This window comes from Penicillium rubens (assembly GCF_028828025.1).
Source record: "Penicillium rubens strain IBT 27055 chromosome Unknown utg000002l_segment0_segment0, whole genome shotgun sequence".
NCBI classification, from domain to species: Eukaryota; Fungi; Ascomycota; class Eurotiomycetes; order Eurotiales; family Aspergillaceae; genus Penicillium; species Penicillium rubens.
Genome location: NW_026890600.1, coordinates 7515300 through 7534101, shown reverse-complemented (window position 1 = coordinate 7534101; position 18802 = coordinate 7515300). Strand labels below are relative to the sequence as shown.

The following is an 18802-nucleotide window of genomic DNA, read 5'->3' as shown; positions in this document are numbered from 1 at the left end:
CAAATGGACTCGTATTTGAGGCTAGTGAAACCTGGTCTTGTCAATCTTGTCGACAACAATCCATGCCAATCCCACCAGCTAAAATGGAATGATCAAGGGAGGTTGAGCTTCCGTATACCGCTTGAAGCTGGCGGAGGTTTCAGTCCGCCAATGAGAAATGACGGGGAAGATATTCCTCAGACATCACCAACTCTTCACCAATCTCGGGAAACGCTGGAATATCGGGAGATATCAAGATATCAAGATATCGAAATACCGAAATGATCTTTTCCTTTTTCCCCTTGACCCCGGATCGACCGGACAGTGGGGATAAGATATTAAGATGGTGTTTAACCAATGAGAGAGGTGAAGGAGAGAAGGAGAGAAGGGAAAATGAGAGACATCCTCCAAGTTCAATTTCCATTTCAATTTCCCCATTGCCATTCTTTGAACTCATCTCTTTCTTCATTATATTCTCTCGTTTTCATTCCTTTTAATTTCATTTTTCCTGTTTTGAGCTTTCGCATTTGGATTTTTCCCCAACTTCTTCAGCCTTTTGACATCCCCCTCGTTGATTCTTTGTCAGCATATTCCCCTTGGAAACTCTCGAGGCTTTTTGCCCTCGTGCACTGTTGTGTGACAAATCTTATTCCATCCACGTTAATGGAGATAACATCTCAGTTTCGCTCTTTAACTTAATACCTCGTAACTGTCCCAGTTATCAGAATGGGGCCCTCCGCCGGCGCCCACCATCGTCGGCGAAGCTCCATGCTTACCGGGACAGGGCGAGCCTCACAACCAATTTCCACAGAGCGCAATGACACGCTCTGGTCGCATGGAGATGGAGGAAATCACAAGCGCGAGGAACAGGAACCTCTGACCGCCGCAGAAGACACCGATGCGTCCGATATCTTATCCGCTGCGGAGACTCTGGAGCTGGACCCGATGAGTTCGGATGATGACCAATATGACGAGGAAACTGGACTCACAACACATCAAAAACGTCAGCGACGTCGACGGCGAAAGCAACGCCGCAAGTTGGATGCTCGAATCGCAGATGTCAAGAGCCACGGTTCTATTCGCGAGATTCTGTCAGACGGAAACATTGTCAAGAGGCTGCTCATCAACGGTGGGTTGATCTTGCTGTGGTATCTCTTCTCACTGTCCATTTCAATAGTGAGTGTTTATTCGCAATAATTTTTGGAAGTCGAGAAGGAACTAACAATTGGCGTGTTTGTAGTACAACAAATGGATGTTCTCCGAGAGCGATGTCGTCTTTCCTTTCCCTCTTTTCACAACGAGCTTACACATGGCTGTCCAATTCTCTCTCTCCGTTATTATACTCTGGATATTTCCATCGCTCCGTCCGCGACAACCGACAAGGTCTGCGGCCACATCTCCCCTCGATGGCCCTGAGGAACCGCAACCCATCATGTCCAAATTATTCTACTTCACTCGCCTCGTTCCGTGTGGTGCAGCAACCTCGCTTGACGTTGGTCTCGGGAATATGTCCTTGAGGTTTATCTCTCTTACTTTCTTGACCATGTGCAAATCGTCTGCTCTTGCCTTCGTCCTGTTATTCGCCTTCCTTTTCCGTCTCGAAAAGCCTTCCACCAAATTAATCATCATCATTGCCACAATGACAATAGGAGTCGTGATGATGGTCGCTGGAGAGACAGCTTTCAATGCGCTTGGCTTCGCACTCGTCATTGCGTCTGCATTCTTTTCGGGCTTCCGATGGGGTCTGACACAAATTCTTTTGCTTCGCCACCCGGCTACTTCAAATCCATTCTCAACTCTCTTTCTCCTGACTCCTATCATGTTCCTTTCGCTCATCACTATCGCGCTATCTGTTGAGGGTCCTCATGAGATCTACCAAGGATACCTTGCGCTCGCCAGCAAACAAGGGAACCTATTTGGCTCGTTCCTTCTGATTTTCCCTGGAGTACTTGCGTTCTGCATGATTTCCTCTGAGTTTGCGCTTCTGAAGCGGTCCTCAGTTGTCACACTTAGCATCTGCGGTATCTTCAAGGAAGTAGTCACAATCAGTGCCGCGGGCATTGTCTTCCATGATAAACTCACAACGGTCAATGTGACCGGTTTGGTCGTTACTATCAGCAGCATTGCAGCGTACAACTACATGAAGATTGCAGGAATGCGCAGCGAGCTACCGGAAGAGGATCCATCGAGTCGCGAGTCGAGTCCTACATCTGATACCGACGAAGCTGAGCATAGCAGTGGCGATCAGGGGGATTATCGCCGAGTTGCCCATCAGGACTCCAGCATCATTAGCCCTACGCCGGGTGGATACCTCAACGATGATCCCCAATCGTCATCAGCCGGTGACAAACGCTCATTCCGAGTGCGCTCTAGTGGTGCCCGGCGCGGTCTCTCGATCTCGACTTCTATCATTCTAGAAGATGACGGCCCGTCTTCGCCCCTTAAATCAGCACCTGCGACCATCACTACAATGGCTGAGGCAGGGTTCCCTCACTTACATGTCCCTGATCGCGAAGCATCGCCGGGCGTACAATCCAGCTCGTCTGTTTCGCCCATTAGGAACCAAAATTTCACCCAGAATTAGCATCTCACACTCATTCTTAACCACTCCTCTCTTATTTTCATTCACCTATATTGCACATGCATATGACAATTTTTATCCTATATTCTCTTCCATGTTGGAGGGTCTGTGACCTACTCGAAGAGAACCTAGTATCCCTCTTGGAATCGCATGTCTACCCTGACAGCTATGGATCGAACTCTGGGTGGACCAGAATACAATTTCTTATTTCTGCTTGCATGAAGGGGGTTGTCTGGATTTTGGCTTTGGCTTAACTGATACCGTCAATTGAATTTCCCACTTCCAACGGCTATATATAAATAAGGGTTACAGATTTGCTCCTTTGTATTATGGGATCCTTCGAGTGTTGTAATGATTTCGTTCTTCATTATTATTTAGTCCGAAGAATAACATAAAAAGTACACAGAACCACAACAAGCATTCTTGATCGCCTTGCTAAACCTCTGCTCCGAGCGCAAGAAAGAATACACATCTACTCCTTCGCGGCACCACCCTTCATCATGTCCATCAGACTCTTCTGTCCCTTGGCCTTGCCTGCTTCCTTCGCTTTCTTTTTCTCGTCCGCCTCGAGCTTACGGTTATACTGATCCTGATGTTTCTCGCGCTCCGCACGACCCTCCTCTGAAAGACGAGCCTCAAGAGCCCGGAACTCTTCTCCTTCAGGATCCATACCAATCAGCGACTCAAGTAGTTTGATCTCAGCCGCCCACACACCCGGATCGGGAACAGCAGCTGCGCCCGCACCAGAAGGCCTCTTGGGTCCCTTCTTTGGCTGTTTCTTCTTCTCGGACTCGCTCTCACTGCCATCGGCTGCATCATCTCCGATAGCTACGTTCTGCTCCGGAACACGGTCAATGGGTGTCTCAAGGACCATAGGTAGCCCTTCAAACCGTGGCTCGTTCATGACATTGTGGAATGCGCGCAGGCCTAGGAACCCCGTGCCGATGTTGGCGTGCAGATCGCGCTTGCTTCCGCGCGGTGCTTTTGAGTCATTGAGGTGCAGAGCTCGGAGGAATTGGATTCCGATTAGCTCGTCGAATTCGGCGAGGAAGGCTTTGAATCCGGCTGGTGATGTGAGATCATAGCCGGCTGCAAAACTGTGGCAGGTGTCAACGCAAATGCCGATGCGAGAGTGATGCTCTTTCGGGATTAGAGCTAGCAGGTCGCGGAATTCGGACAGTGCGCCGCCAATTGTGTTGCCGTGGCCGCACATTGTTTCCAGGACGGGAACTACGGTCGTCGTTTCAGTGATGGCCTGGACTAACATCTCTGCCAGGCGGGAAAGTGCTTCGGGCAGGGGAGTCTGGTTGGTACTTCCGGGGCTTGGTGTTGTTAGTCTGGGCTGATATGGTTGGTAAACGGTCGACTCACTGGAAGTTGTAAAGTGTAATTCCAAGTGCCTCGCATCGGCGCAGGTCATCCAAGAAGGAATTGTATGCTTGCTTGGATTTAGCTTTATCGTTTTGGGCCAAATTGACAAGGTAAGACCCATGAGGGAGAACGTGCCTGGGTAGTAGATGTTAGTGATTGCATTCGGATCCATTCAAATGGGACATATTCACTTGGCCGCATCGTAACCCTTTTCTACGCAAAGTTTACGGAATTGATCGCGATGGTCGTCCTGGAGAGCTGGGTTGTCCCATTTGCGCTGTGACTTCAAGAACAAGGCGATTGCATTTCCTCTGATTGCAAGATTAGAACAAATTTTAAAACTTGGATGTAATGGGAAGACCCTCGAACTTACCCGATATTCTCACTATTATGTATTGAATTAAAGACACCTGCTCGACAAGCATTGAGTTATTATCGAATTGAGTCGATGACATGCCGAGAACACTGACCTTTTGCACCACTGACGTGAGCACCGACGAACATACGCAGACCCTTCGTCCGCAGTGCCAGAGGCATACTCTCGACTTCTTGGTCTTTCTTGGACTTTCTCGCCTTTTTAGGTTTGACGTCTTCGTTGGACTTCTTAACTGGAGCCTTCTTTTTCTTCTCCTTGGCAGTATGAACCAGACGTTTGTCGTCAACCTCTTCTTTCAACGCAGGAGTAAATTCTTCGGGCTCCAACTCCGAGGCTTCTGGAGAAGAGAGTTCTTTCAAATTCGTAGTGGATTTCTGCCGTTTGGATCGTCTGGGTGGCGACAGTTCAGATGTTCCATTGCTGAGGTTCCTTTTATGGTTGACCTTGGATCCAGAGTCTTCGCACATGGGCGACTCGGATGCTTGGCAACACATAGCACTGAAAGTGGTCACAGTGTACAAAGCCTCTTGGAGCTGGGTGGGTACTCTGATCGAAGACCCGAAGAAGTTGATATTGCCAAGCCTCGCGGACCAAGATGGGACCCTACACACTCTGAAGACTCACGATGACCGAAATATAGACTTCATTGAAGACTGTGGTCATAAAACAAATTGAGCTTGTAGAATAGTCTCAATTGGGTATTCTATCCTCCGACGCTGTCAGCAGGGTACAACTATAACGCATGGAAGTCCAGGAAGAAGTACGGACCACGTGACGGTCTCCCGGGCAACAGTCATGTGATGTTTATCGATAACCAAAGATTCTCCTTGCAGCCCCGCCAGAGTTATTACTTGCCCAATTTGAACTTTTGGTCGACGAGAATCTGGGATCTGTGCGATCTCATCTCATTTGTCGTTGTCACTAACATGGCAGCCCCCGACGAATTGGTCGATTTCGATATCATCGAAGCACAAAAGGAAAACGTCCAATCACTGCCCGGTGGCCGATCAGCCAGAGAACTCGCCCGGATATTTTCAGCTGGTAGTAACGGCGACAAGGTTCCCTCGCCATCGCCAAACGGCACCAGAACCATCAACGATGCTGTGCGCCAAGAATTCGAAAGTGAATTGCAGTCGATAGGAGAATCGGACGATCCGCTCGATGTTTATGACCGTTATGTCAAGTGGACCCTGAACGCATACCCGTCCGCACAAGCGACCGCAGAATCCGGTCTTCTCCCCTTATTGGAGCGGGCAACGAAGTCATTCCTTTCATCCTCACACTACAGAAACGACCCTCGGTATCTACGATTATGGCTTCATTATGTTCGACTCTTCTCCGATGCCCCGCGCGAAGCATTTGCATTCCTTGCACGTCATAAGATCGGTGAAAGTCTGGCTCTTTTCTATGAGGAATTTGCCGGCTGGCTAGAGGGTGCTGGTCGGTGGTCACAAGCCGATGAGGTGTACAGGCTCGGTATCGACCGTGAGGCGCGACCCGTTGAAAGATTGGCCCGGAAGTACAGCGAGTTTCAATTCCGATACGACCAGCGTCCACAAGATACCGGGCCCTCGTCGCCTGCTTTGCCGACTGTCCGTCCCGCGCTGGCCGCCAAGATGAACCCGTTCGCGCCATCAGATGCCTCTGCTGACCCACAAGCTTCACGGCCCTCGTCTCAGACAGGTGGTGCCGCGAAAACCAAGTCTGGAAAGCCAAAGATGGCTATCTTCTCAGACGCCGACTCTGCTGCACCGGGTCCCGCAACTGGTGGATCGACAAAGGGATGGGAAAGCATTGGATCGATTCGGGACCGTAAGAAGGAGAACGAAGTGGAGGCGAAGCCATGGGCAGGAGAAACATTGAAGGTTGCGAAGAAAGCAGCGCCAACACAAAAGATGGCTATCTTCAGGGACGAGGTGAGTTCTTATTCCAGGTTGCCCTTTCCCTCTTCAGACCTCCACATATTTACGATCACAGGACTAATTGCTGGCATGAACCTATGGTATTTTATTATGTATTCAGTCCAATCCAGATCTTCCTTCCAAAAGACCAATGCCACCCAAAGAAGTACCCGAACATCACGTAAGGGAAGCGATTAACCCGCGCACCGGCCGACGCGAACGTGTATTTATCGACCTGGAATCCGTATATCCTGACCGCACTAACCCTGCACATGAGATGAGTTTCGAAGAACTCAGGGCCATCAAGCGTGGTTGGATGGGCAAGAATTGGCGGCAACAAAAAGAGCCCTTGCAACAGATCTCTGGGAACGCAGGCAGTACCGAGTCCCTGCCAGGGAAATCTCATTCACCAGAGGAATTGCCGGAGCATTTAGGCCAAAATCTTGCCGCAGCTAATCACGATCAATCCAAATATCAAGGCGAGAGCCATGGGGGCAAAACTGGCAAAGCGAGTCGCACCAAGATCAAAGGGGAAACAACACAAACACAAACAGGTGAGTAGTATCAGTTTTTACTTCCTAGGCAGGTTGATCTGACATTTGTGCAGTCAAAATGAAGTTTGACTCCCCGTCCAATAATAAAAAGGTTCGGCGTAAGAGTACTCGGGAACCGACAATGACCATGCACACTCGTGCAGCGACGGATGAGATCTATAGCATTTTCAATCAGCCATTGAAGGCAGAGACTGAAGAAGAAGCAGATAGCTTCTGCGGTAGCGATTACGAAGATGACGACTGCGACGGAGATAGTACAGGCACAGGGCACATTTCAGCGGCCTCCAGCGACTTTGCAGACGAGGAGACTCAAACTTTCCACAAATCCTACGATGATACCGACTATGCCAACACGACACGAGCTGAGAGCGTCGATGGCGATGGCAGCGATTGGACAGAGTTCAACCCAGATCGTGATATCCCAGATATTGAAAATGCGGAAGTCACCTCACATTCTGTCGTTAGTGATGAAGCGGAGGGTAGCTCGACACAAGGAACACCGGAGAGGAAAGGATTTGTACCGGAAATGCCAGAGGACTATGCTCCGCCATGGGGGACCTACCGTGACCCTGCGGTCATGGCTCAGAACCGCCTTCCCTTCATGACACCTATTGTGGAGCGAACGGAGTCCATTCCTTCTTTGACAACCGCCCGAAAGAGCATTTATAACACAAAAACGCCCTCGAAGCCTCGATCACCAGACAATAACTTTTTGCTTTCCAGTCCACTAGGGACAAATACGCCATACGGAGATCATACTGTTGAGTCTGCAGCTGATGTACCATTCAGTCCCATGGCCTTCAAGGCCCTCGCGCCCAAGCTCCGGAGACGGGAACCGATAATTAGGGATGCGCAGTGCAATCCGACTGACAAAGGCATTCGCAACACGATTCTCAATTCCCTGGAAAAGCCACTTGCGACGTACACGGGTTATCACGGTCATGTTGAAGATAGCAACTATGCTTCGATGATCCAGAAATTCGTCAAGACTAGCACCAGGCGTTCAAAGAGTGGCGGGGATGATGCATTTGACACACCTATACTCGAATTTCCAGGGGCGGAACGAAGCTACATTATTAGACGTGAGCTAGGAGCCGGTGCTTATGCCCCCGTCTATCTCGCCGAGAGTGTCGACAGTCTTGAATCTTATGACTCGGACTCTGATGATGGCAGAACCCCTAACGGCAAAACTTCCCAACTGAGAAAGTCGAACGCTTATGAGACTCCACGATTCCCCTTCGAAGCAGTCAAGGTCGAAAATGGACCATCAAGTGCGTGGGAGTTTTACATGATTCGCACAGCATATAGCCGCCTACGACAATCTACGGATCATTCTCGCGCCATCGACAGCATTGTTCGCGCACACGAATTGCATGTTCATCAACGTGAAAGTTTCCTAGTGGAGGACTATCGAGGACAAGGCACCATACTCGACCTCGTCAACTTCGTCCGCAACGAGACCATCAATCCCAACCATACTTCTGAAGGCGGTCTTGAGGAGGTCCTAGCAATGTTCTTCTCCGTCGAGCTATTCCGCACCGTCGAAGCACTCCACGCCAACGGCGTCCTGCACGGTGACATCAAAGCCGACAACTGCCTCGTCCGCCTAGACGAACACAATCCAAACGAGCCACCCTCCAAGGCCCTCTCCCTACTCGACCTCGGTGCCGATGAAACCGCCTTCGATCCCCGCGAAAGCATCCACTACTCCCCAAGCGGCTCCTACGGCTGGCAACAAAAGGGCCTAGCCCTGATCGACTTCGGCCGCAGCATCGACATGCAAGCCTTCTCGCCAGGTGTGCAATTCATCGCCGACTGGGAAACCGGTACGCATGAGTGCAACGAGATCCGCGAGATGCGCCCCTGGACCCACCATATCGATCTTTACGGTATTGCCGGCGTGATCCATGTCCTGTTATTCGGCAAATACATCGAATCTACCGCCACCGACGGCAACAGCGGCAATCCATCATCCCGCACCTATCGCATCCGCGAATCTCTGAAACGATACTGGGACCGTGAGCTCTGGGCTGGTGTCTTTGATCTCTTGCTGAACCCCGGTGCCGAGCGCTGGCAGCGCATCGAGCGCGAGAACGGAGTCGATGCGGGTTTGTCGTCCGCGCCTATTCTGCCCGTCTTGCATTCCATGCGGTATGTTCGTCGCGGCATGGAGGAGTGGCTCCTCGCCAATGCCGAGAAGAAGGGTCTTGCTCTTCAGATTCGGAAGATTGAGGCTCTGCTTGCTGAGCGGAAGAAGAAACTGGAGAAGTGATTTTCGTTTTGTCTTGTTTCTGATCCGGTTGTTGTGTTGAATTGCTTATTGCACATATTTTTATAACTTATACCCCCATCTTCTTCTCATGTTATGTTTGCTTGTTACTCTTGTTCTGATTTAATCTTGTTTGTTGGTATGTTGGCCTAGTCTGTAGATAATATCTGATACTGACTCTTCGTCGCATTAAGGCCAGCTATTCATGACCATTCCAAGTATCCTGAGTTCCTCTTGCTCGCTGCTAACTATGACTTTCAAGTATAACAAACCGGGGGTAAACGGACCAAACTAGAGCTTACGTAACTAGTGTGGATGGCCCGGGGCCCCTAAGGTTGACAAGCCTGGTATAAAACCTTGTAAGAGCATGCTCCAAGCGAGAACGAGGAATATAGTAGGGGGTCTATCTGTTGCGAGTGATACCTGCAACATACGTACGCATTGAAACCCCGTGGCAAAAGTGCAGTCCTTCAAGGATGAGGGAATCTGCTCAAGGACTCAGGTACAAAGTCAGCGAGCAATCGGTAACCTACAATCGAAAGAAGAGATGAAAATGGAAAAGATGGTAATTCAATTGGCGGATCAGTTCGATCAAACAAAGCCATTGCTGTAAAAGATCAACCCTCGCAGGAACAAGAATAAATCAGAAGAAAAATAGATAAAACGGCCAAACTCTCACAAGCTCCAGAGGAAGATCAGAAAGATCCAGCAAAAAAGCTCTGAAAAAAAAAAAAAAAAAAAAACAGACATCCATACGCCATGAGACGCAGAAGAGGGCAAGAAAGAAGACCTGAGAAAAAGACACGCGATTATCCGGATGCAAACCCAATAAGGCTCGCCACAGGGGGAATCATGGAGCGCGAGCGGAATCAAATCGAGGATCGAGGGCATGGGGAAATCGTGGATCACCAATCAAGAAGTGGAATTATCCGGGGAAATCAGCTTCAAGATTGAGATCATGAGATGCAAAGAAATGGGAATCACTGGCAAAAGAAAACCAAACACCTCGCTTGCGTATCAGGGATGTCGTTGGTCAACTGCAATATTCATGCGTGTTCGTTTCGTTTCAGTTCGTCTATGTACTTGCATATGTATCGTTGCACATTCGCTTTTTGGGGGGGTGCATTGCCATCCTGTTGACAAGGGCCAACATAGAGGCAGGGAGTCGTTTCCATGTGTGACGGGTAATTCGAAAGGTGACCATTATCAAGTCGGGCCGCATCTCCAAGATGACATGGGAAAGGAATGTTGTACCATGTAGGAGATGCAGGGATAAACGACTAGACAAGGTCTGAGAAAAGAAGATACAAGGGAATATGTAAGGAGCGTGGGTCGCAAAAGATAGCGATTGTTGCTGATTGCTCACAGCAGATATGGGTTTTCGGTTGTTTTCAACTTTTTTTTGGTATATTTGGGTGATTTTGTTCCAGGTGAAAGCCCCGTCGAAAGAAAAGGAAATGAGGTTGTGAGTGAATGAATGATAAAACTGCATCGAGAAAAATCAATGCTGGTTTCACCGAGTAAAAGGTGCGAAACACAACAGACACACAAGGTGATTGTTGTTACGGCAGACGAGGTCAATGTTCGTAGGCAGGTAACCAACAGCCAGATGCCGATGTACTGTGTGCGGGTTTCGACCAAATGAAAAGCAGAAAGACCCATCACTTTTTTTGGGGGGATTTTTTGTCGTTAGGGTTCAACGTGACGTTGAGGGTTGAGGGCGAGGAAAACGTTCAAACGTATCGTTACAGTCGTCGATGGTGGTGTTACTGTCATAAAAAGGCTGGAAATGCAAAGGCCGTACCAGGGCCCTATCGGTATCTCGTTCAAGTCATAATGCAAAGGGGGATAAAATCTCGCAAAGAAATCGAGGCCACGATGAAACGGATACTTGGGAATTCGACAGCAAAAGAAGGCTGCAACTAGTTGCGTGTGAAGGGCATATTCAAGATTTGCCGGCGGATGCGCTCAGCATCAGAAAGGCCGTCCTCTGAGGCATTGTATGGCAAAGTACCGGGAGCTTTGTCATGTACTCGATCCGGAGAAACTTGCATAGGAGAAGTGCTGTCATCAGGTCCAGCATATCTAGGGCCGTCGCTCGAGAATGGATCAGACAGTGCAGGTGCTCGTCTAATGGCCCGCTTCGGGGCTTCGCGACGCTTGCGTCCTCCTTCGATCCGGAACGGTGAGCCAAGGCGCTTGATGTTTTCGCCGAGGTCCAACAATGGGTTCATAGGGGGTTTCAGAACGGGTGTAGTCTCCTCGGGTTCAATTGGGCCTGAGTTGAGGGACGAGGGCGGAGAGAATAGCTGGTCCATATCTCTGGGATTAACAGCGCTAGTGGTAGCTCCACGATTGCGAATGCGGACCCGACCATGGCCCATGTCTTGGAACTTGTTGTCACGAACGTAGTTCTCCAAGCGACGTTCAACCTCTTGATCGGAAGGATTATTCTGTTTTCTGGATACGCTCGTGAATACATCATCAGTACTGGGCAAAGACTGGTCGAAGTAGGTGTTGCGTCGGGCACGATAACCCGGAACATGGACGGTCTCACGTCGAGCACTGGGATCATGGATCTGGCGGTTTAATCCACCGGGGCCCCAAGTGCTGTACACGAATGGAGATCCCAGGCGAGGAATGCTAGGAGCAGATTCAACACGAAGATGCTGACTGGGGGTCTTGGCCACTGCTGGCTCGACATGAGCAGACACGGGGTTGTTAAACCAGTCCGGGGCCAACGGCAAGTTTTGTGTAACCTGAGAGAGTGCAGTCGGCTCGGTGACAAGAGAAACGCCGAGGTCACGAGTAGCGTAGGCCGAGCTATCAGCAAAGTCTTTAACGCGGGTATCCGTAGGAGGGCCGAACATCTCGACGACGGGCTCGGGGGTGCGAGACTGCATGATGCGCTGATAGTGGGGAGAAATCGAGAATTTGCGTCGACATAGCATCTTGAGGCGTCGTCGAGTCTTGGAGTCAGACTTGGGCCAGGCTGGTTGTATCTCCTCGTGCACAGCTTTGGGTGTAGAAATTTCGATGGGATCAACAGATTTCGAGACAGATTCAACAATGCGACTGCTCTTTTGGCCCCATGTCTTCTTGGCGCGTCGCGCAACACGCGAGGTGACCCCCAGAGGGGGGATACTGCCAGGTGTCATCTTGAATGGAGTCATTGTGGGATCCTGAAGATAAATTTGATAGGTATTCCACAAGTGGGTATCCATCTCGCGAGTCCAGGACTTCTTGGACACTTTGACATCCGCCGCTTGCTTCTGAGGTCGCGAAGGCGACTCAATTTCAGGTTCTTTGGACATTTCTAAAGGGAAGTGCGAGTCAAACAGGTCGCTCTCGACACTGGTGAAACTTCCTACAGATGGTCGTGATGCGAACGTTTCGATGGATTCTACTGAGGAATTTGACAGACTCGAGCAGGCCGAGTCAGGGCGCTTGATGTTGTTCGGGCCAGGCGTCTGGTCCCACGATGGCCACGGGTTTCCAGTGTCGCAGGAATCGAAAGGCGTGCCGCGGATCTGCGCAGGCGGCGTTTTAAAATCCATTCGCGCGCGAGGAGGCGCAAGATATCTCTCGTCATTGGCGAAATCGCGGAATGAAGGCGGCTCGAAATCGATAGTCGACTGGGGCACTTCAATTGAGGGCAGAGGAACATCAGAGCCGTGGAACTGGAACATATCCATGTCCATGCGTGCGCAAACATTGGTACCAGCGCGAGCCCGAACCCTAGGCAAACGACCACTGGAGATTGAGTGACGAGGTGGTGGAGGCACATCCATAGTGGTACGAGGGCGCTCGGGAGTCTTGGGTTCATTGTCGCCGAGGGAGAAGGTAAAGTTCTTCGGCAGAGTGCGCGAAAGTTGTCGTTGAGCCATGCTGGCGGTCTTGAGGTCTTGCGAACCGCAGAGCGTGGGTCAATGCGATTTATGGGAGTAACTCGAGGACTCGGGAGTTGAAAGTAGATGAGTAACGCGGCTTCGAGTCGAAGCGCGCAGCGTCGCGTCAATGTCGTGAATCGTCAAGGGGAGTAAGAGAAAAAACAAGGAAAATGCAACGACAGAAGATGATGCAGAAGTAACGTGGAAATAGAAGGAAAATAAACCGAGGTCTCGGTGTGCGTGATGTCCTTAGGAATGCGGCAACTTGAAATCGGGGATCACCAGATCACATCTGCGGCTCCATCCCGTCCGAGTAGTAGGGAATGAAGGATTTCGTCATTACCCGGAAATAAAAAAACACACAAAAGAAAAGAACGTCTCCTCAAATGGAGAAGGGGTGCGAGAAGAATATCTCGCGATAATGGTGGAAAGGGTGTTGGTAGTGAGAGAGAGAAGAGAGAAGAAGAGGATTGGGGGATTGGGCGTAGGGTGAGGCGGGAGTGGTGGGGGTACTTGGTACCTGTGCTCCCCGTACTGGACTGCCTACTGGACTTGGTACCCTATACTTGTTGTACTTGGCCCACTGCGAAAATCCTATGCGTTGTACTAAAAACTCCTATGAAGTCTTTGAAATGTTCGATTCAACCTTCTTTCTCTTCTTCTTTACAGAGTACAGACTGTTTTTTTTTGTTTAGATTTTCTCGAGTCTTTCCTATATAGAGTGTGGACACCCCCCATCTGGGCCTTGCTTAATGCATGCACTGTGGACAAATAAATTGGCATACCTTGGGAGGTAAGGACACCTTGGGCAAATCACCACTTTTTGGTTCTAAGCTGTTGAAGATACATGCAGTGTAAGCTATACGGAGTACAGAGAGTACCGAGTACTCCGTACCTACTTAGGTAGATAGGTGTTGTCGACCCTCATAAATGAGGGGGCTGGTGTTTGGGATCAGGTACCATGTGCTCCGTACGGAGTACTCCGTATGGTAGATCGGTTCTCCATCTTCAAGACATCGTCTCCCTAGCTGCAAGGGCTTGTACAGAACAGAACGGAGAACGGCTAGGCTGTGTATAGAAGTGTGATGGTCGTCCCTGATATTCTTCAGCTCATTCTTTTCTTTTTTTTTTTTTAAACTTCCAATCATACTTGTAGTGGCTCAGGCTTCAAAAGTAAAAGTCCATCCTTTTTTTTTTATGGTCTCCCTTTTGTAGTGAATTGGTTTGTTGCGGTCAAAGAAACCCAAAAAAACACCCTCCTATCTATATTGTACGGGTACCTGGGTACCGCCGATCACCTAATTCTCATTGTGCGGTCTGGATCTCTGGAGCAAAGAGCAAAAGACCCATATAACCCCATTGGGAGGGGACGATGGAGGAGGCGTAGCGGTTGGAGAAGCTTCACGTTCGTTTTTCTCCACTGACGCGCGACGCGTCCCACACGTGTTGAAAATTACCGTATGCTTCTTGTATACTTACCAGTCACGTGATATCTAGCATGTGAACCCTATATAACCAGCAGGGGGACAGTTACTTCCTTTATATCATTGCCACTCCGTAAAGAGTGTATATGTGTGACTTATGCACCGTTGAACCATTCTGCATTGAAATCTGTGATGAATTCTCCAATCCAGCCCTGGAGGGATCCATTCTCAACAGATTTAGGAAGATCTCATCTCGCTTATAATGGATAGCCACAGTATACCCGCAGAACTGTGGGCCACATACCAATTAACTCCACTTTCGAGGAGAGTGCTATCTACCTCGAAGCCCTGGACTGGTCCTTTTGGAAATGACTCGATATTTCAAACGGAGCATTCAAAAAGATCCAGCTTGTCCCCTGGCTTATAAGTAACATCATTTGGTGATTAAAACACACAAAAGCTACCCCCGTAAATCCAATGTACAGAACGAAAGGAGGGGGAAAGGCGCTGCTTAGATCCATCCACTACTCACCTAGGAAACCCAGGTCAACCTCCGACTCACGCGACCGGAATAGAATCTCAACACGTGGGTCGGTGATAGACTCGACACCATTTTCGATGTTCGGGGGTCGGCCGCCGCTCTGTAGTTTCCAGTCGTACTTCAGGAGCAAATGAAGGAGCATAATCTTGGTTTCGTTGGCAGCGAAAAACCGGCCAGGGCAGGCGTGGATACCATGGCCGAAGACAAAGTGCTCACTTGTCGTCGTTACAAATTGATGTCTGTGTTCGTTGCCGGGCTGCTGGCGTTTCTTGTAAAATCGATAGCCATCGTAAGTGGAAGCATTAGGGTAGATGCTGTCGTCTTCTAGTGTTTTCGTGGAAACAAACATGTTGGCGCCCTTGGGAATTACAGTTCCATCGGAGAGCACAATTTGCTTATGAGCGAGGCGGTTCATGGAGGCTGTGGTGGAGTGTCAAAAACAAGCCATTCTTAACGACAGGTTTGAATGATGAACATGGAGAGAATGTGGACTTACTCAATGAGAGTGGGTTAGTACGCTGCGATTCCTTCATTACACTGTCCATCAACTTCAACTTGAGCAAACTAGTCTTCTTCAGAACTCCATCCTCAGCAGCAACCGCACGAATCTCATCACGCAGCGGCTGGATGTACTCTGGGTATGCCGCGAGGTCATAAATGACATTGGTCAACAAGTTCGACGTGGTATGAATGGCGGCCAGCGCCAATCCAACCTGAGCACAAGACTGGTCAAAGGTCAAATTATTCCGGGCTTCGGCGGTCTCACGATACCAGTCCAGAGCGTCAGGTCCACGAGGTGGATCATCCGCAGGGAGCTTACCCGCGCGAATCAACGCCCGCCTGTCTATCTCGCGGCTGATGATGGAGCGAGCCATTTTTAAGTGCTTGCGTAGCTTTTGCGTAGAGGGCAAGAACCAGTGTACGACCGGATGGAGAATGGATGGCCATTCTCGCAGATCGCGCATAGCCATAAACGCATCGATGGCATAGTTCACAGAAACATCGATCCACTCATCGTCGTGGGAGATGGTCTCTCCAACGAATATCAGAGAGGAGAGGCGGGCTACCATGTACGGAACCTTTTGCGCGAAATGGCAGGGCTTCCATTCTGCCGAAGGGTGGAAGTGTTAGCGAGAGGGTTGCAAATGGGGTGCTTTAACATACCATCGGTGGCGGGCAAGGATTCCTTCAATATCGCACCTGACTCCTTTGAGAGCCGAAGTGAAATAGACCCTGTTTAAAATAGGAAAGATAAGTCAATTCTATCTCGTAGGTGAGATGTATAGTCGTAGATGCATACCGAGAGCCTGGGTCAAACTGGTCCGCACTATCTCCACAGTAGATTTTAAAGCGGTGCCATTATGAAATGGTTCAAATCCAGGAATGCGATTCTCAAAGAATGTCTATCGGCAAGTTAGCCATGGTCACGGATTATTTCCGGTCTCATAACCTGCCTTTTTGATGGAGTCTTCAAAACTCAGATCTGGGTGGTTCTTAATTTCATCGACAAACTTCGGGTGCAATACAACTATCGGGCTCGTAGCTCCGATGATCTGAAAGACACTGACTCCCTTCGAAGGCTTGTTAGCATATTTGAGAGCAAAGATCACTGTCATAGTTTCCCGTTAAAAGATTCACCTTTGCAAAGCCTTCGGCAATTAGTTCACGACATGACTGAGTAAAGCGTTGCCGGGCCTTTTTGTTGGTAAGCTCCCACCAGGTCTTCCCAACCAAAGGAATGCGCCTATAGGGAATCTCGTTGGCTATATCGGGCCAAGCACTTGTTATGAACACCGCCACTAGGGCGATGCACACACTCTGTACAACATAGGGACTATTGAGTAATTCACTGATGACTGCCATAGTCAAGGTCGAGACTGAAAACGGAGGGAGCAGGGGGACAATAGAAGCGACATCCCAGTTTCCTGGAAACTGATATTCTCCGAGGGCCTTCTCATTTATAATAGTTCCCGAGCCATCGACCAGTCACGGAGACTCCATCTTTTTTTTCCCCCAACCGACCTTGGACTGGATATTCTAACAAGGGGGGACCCACGTCAGTATCAAGTGCTATCAACTTGAATCGAACCGAGCCAAAGCCAAGCAACATTGAAAAGCGACAGGTCCAATAAGGTCTTCGCTGACCAACTCCTTTTACCAGAACATCAAAGCTCCGAGAAAATAATATTCTTGGCCTACATCGATGTATACCCAGCCTGGAATGCGAGAACGAGAGCCAAATTAAGCGATCCTTACCCGAACAGGCAATTCTTGACCGGGGTTTCTATTCCGTCTGGCTCCACTTGCATATGTTGTATGCAGATGGTTTGCGATCTATAACCGTGCCAATGATAATATTCCGTAGAGGCCTGCAAATTCTGCAAGTTGAACGGTAGAATCACTAGAGGGGGGGAAACCAGTTCTGTACTCCGTGATACAAAGAATAAGAAAGTCTCGGTAACCCAGAGAAGATAATTTCTTTTGAAGACATATAGCAATAGCAGACAGATCTAAGCGAAGCTGCAACATACGACATACAACATACGTTGTATGTATGATCCTAAAATATGAAGCCCTAACTGGTCAGTTATATAGCTTAACGGAATTAACGGAATTAGGCTAGTCCAAATCCATTGCAGTCCCAAGGTTCCGCCAAGACCCCGCATTCGTCTCGATGCCCTTCCCAAGGTTCAACTGTTCAACTTCCCCCCGCTTAAAAGTCGTCTTTCTTCTCAACTTCACTTTTGAGATTATCCGTAAATATGGGTGACTACGGCACGGCTGTTCCATATATCACCCCCACCCCTGTCGGGAACAGCCGACCACAATCCTCGGCTTCGCTTAATGAGATATCCGTCCTGATAACAGGCTTTGGGGTAAGTGATCTGCGCTTCGGATGTTGCTTGTATCCGAGCCGAGAACTAACAGTGTAAACCAGCCCTTCAAGACCAACCTTGTGAATGCGTCATATCTGATCGCTTCCTCTCTTCCATCATCTTTCCTTTTCCCGTCTAAAGACCAGGACTCGGATCCACGTCGAGTCTCACTCCATGTACATCCCACTCCGATCCCAGTGGCGTATGCCACTGTTCGAGAGGCCCTTCCCTTAATTTTGGAGGAGTTCGCTGCCAATCATGGTGGTCGCAGACCTGATCTCATTATTCATATTGGCATCGCAGCTCCGCGGCAATATTACTCCGTCGAAAGTTTAGCCCATCGTGATGATTATAACATTACCGATATCAATGGTCGCCCCGGCTATGTGGATGGCGAGAAGCGATGGAAAGGGCTGGGGCTGCCGCCGATTCTGATCCCAGGTCGTGCTACAGATGATCCCTCCTCTGCTTCGCCTTACCAGCCCGACGACCAGTTCCTGGAGACGTGGCGCTCGTTTGCTCCCGAGTCGGATCTCCGGATCTCAAAGGACGCAGGTCACTACCTGTGCGACTTCATTTTCTACACCAGCATGTCTTTAGCCCAATTACAAGGCCAGGATCGCAATATCCTGTTCCTCCATGTCCCTGGGGGGTCAGAGGATGCGAATATTGAGCAAGGCCGGGTTGTCACACTCGCCCTAATTAAGGCAATGGTCGCGTGCTGGTTCGATAAGGAGCATTCGGCATAACCAGATTGCAGTATCGCAGTCAGCTTTGTCTTTAACAATATACTCTTTCGGGGTGTCTACATAGGTGCATAGTGTTGTGTTAATTTTTTTTTTTTTTTTTTTTTTTTGTCTTTTTTGGGCCCCAGCAGTTGTTTTTCCTGGACTTATATGCATTACCGGTTTCTTTCCATCTCGTTTGTTGCATATTTATGTGGCATCTCCCAGGCACAAGGTGCCTGATTCATACTTCCCTGGCTTCTTTTGTCGTTGGACCTAACGCAGCTACCATGTACAGGATAATAGGGTAAGGCA

The 18802-nt window shown here is 49.4% G+C and overlaps 6 protein-coding genes across 6 annotated transcripts; 3 read left to right on the top strand and 3 right to left on the bottom strand.

Annotated features, from left to right (window-relative positions):
* Nucleotides 1-705: 705 nt before the first annotated feature.
* N7525_005279 (putative nucleotide-sugar transporter) lies at nt 706-2563 on the top strand (the record flags this gene model as incomplete). The annotated part of the gene is made up of 2 exons (XM_002564942.2): nt 706-1155; nt 1220-2563. The coding sequence occupies 2 exons, from the start codon at nt 706-708 to the stop codon at nt 2561-2563; spliced, it is 1794 nt and encodes a 597-aa protein (XP_002564988.2).
* A 469-nt stretch (nt 2564-3032) lies between these two features.
* On the bottom strand, nt 3033-4804 carry N7525_005278 (DNA-(apurinic or apyrimidinic site) lyase APN1; the record flags this gene model as incomplete). The annotated part of the gene is made up of 5 exons (XM_061213345.1): nt 3033-3882; nt 3932-4066; nt 4123-4242; nt 4305-4341; nt 4402-4804. Coding segments are annotated over 5 exons (1545 nt in total), but the record flags the coding sequence as incomplete, so codon positions are not given.
* Nucleotides 4805-5233: 429 nt separating this feature from the next.
* On the top strand, nt 5234-9034 carry N7525_005277 (putative checkpoint protein kinase (SldA); the record flags this gene model as incomplete). The annotated part of the gene is made up of 3 exons (XM_002564945.2): nt 5234-6223; nt 6330-6762; nt 6816-9034. The coding sequence occupies 3 exons, from the start codon at nt 5234-5236 to the stop codon at nt 9032-9034; spliced, it is 3642 nt and encodes a 1213-aa protein (XP_002564991.1).
* A 1919-nt stretch (nt 9035-10953) lies between these two features.
* On the bottom strand, nt 10954-12918 carry N7525_005276 (uncharacterized protein; the record flags this gene model as incomplete). Its single annotated transcript, XM_002564946.1, has 1 exon — nt 10954-12918. The coding sequence occupies one exon, from the start codon at nt 12916-12918 to the stop codon at nt 10954-10956; it is 1965 nt and encodes a 654-aa protein (XP_002564992.1).
* Nucleotides 12919-14869: 1951 nt separating this feature from the next.
* Nucleotides 14870-16749, bottom strand: N7525_005275 (cytochrome P450; the record flags this gene model as incomplete). The annotated part of the gene is made up of 6 exons (XM_061213344.1): nt 14870-15306; nt 15383-15994; nt 16051-16119; nt 16187-16289; nt 16341-16457; nt 16525-16749. The coding sequence occupies 6 exons, from the start codon at nt 16747-16749 to the stop codon at nt 14870-14872; spliced, it is 1563 nt and encodes a 520-aa protein (XP_061070365.1).
* Nucleotides 16750-17648: 899 nt separating this feature from the next.
* On the top strand, nt 17649-18511 carry N7525_005274 (putative pyroglutamyl peptidase type I; the record flags this gene model as incomplete). The annotated part of the gene is made up of 2 exons (XM_002564948.1): nt 17649-17762; nt 17825-18511. 2 exons carry the CDS (start codon nt 17649-17651, stop codon nt 18509-18511), a joined length of 801 nt encoding a protein of 266 aa, XP_002564994.1.
* Between the last annotated feature and the right edge of the window lie 291 nt (nt 18512-18802).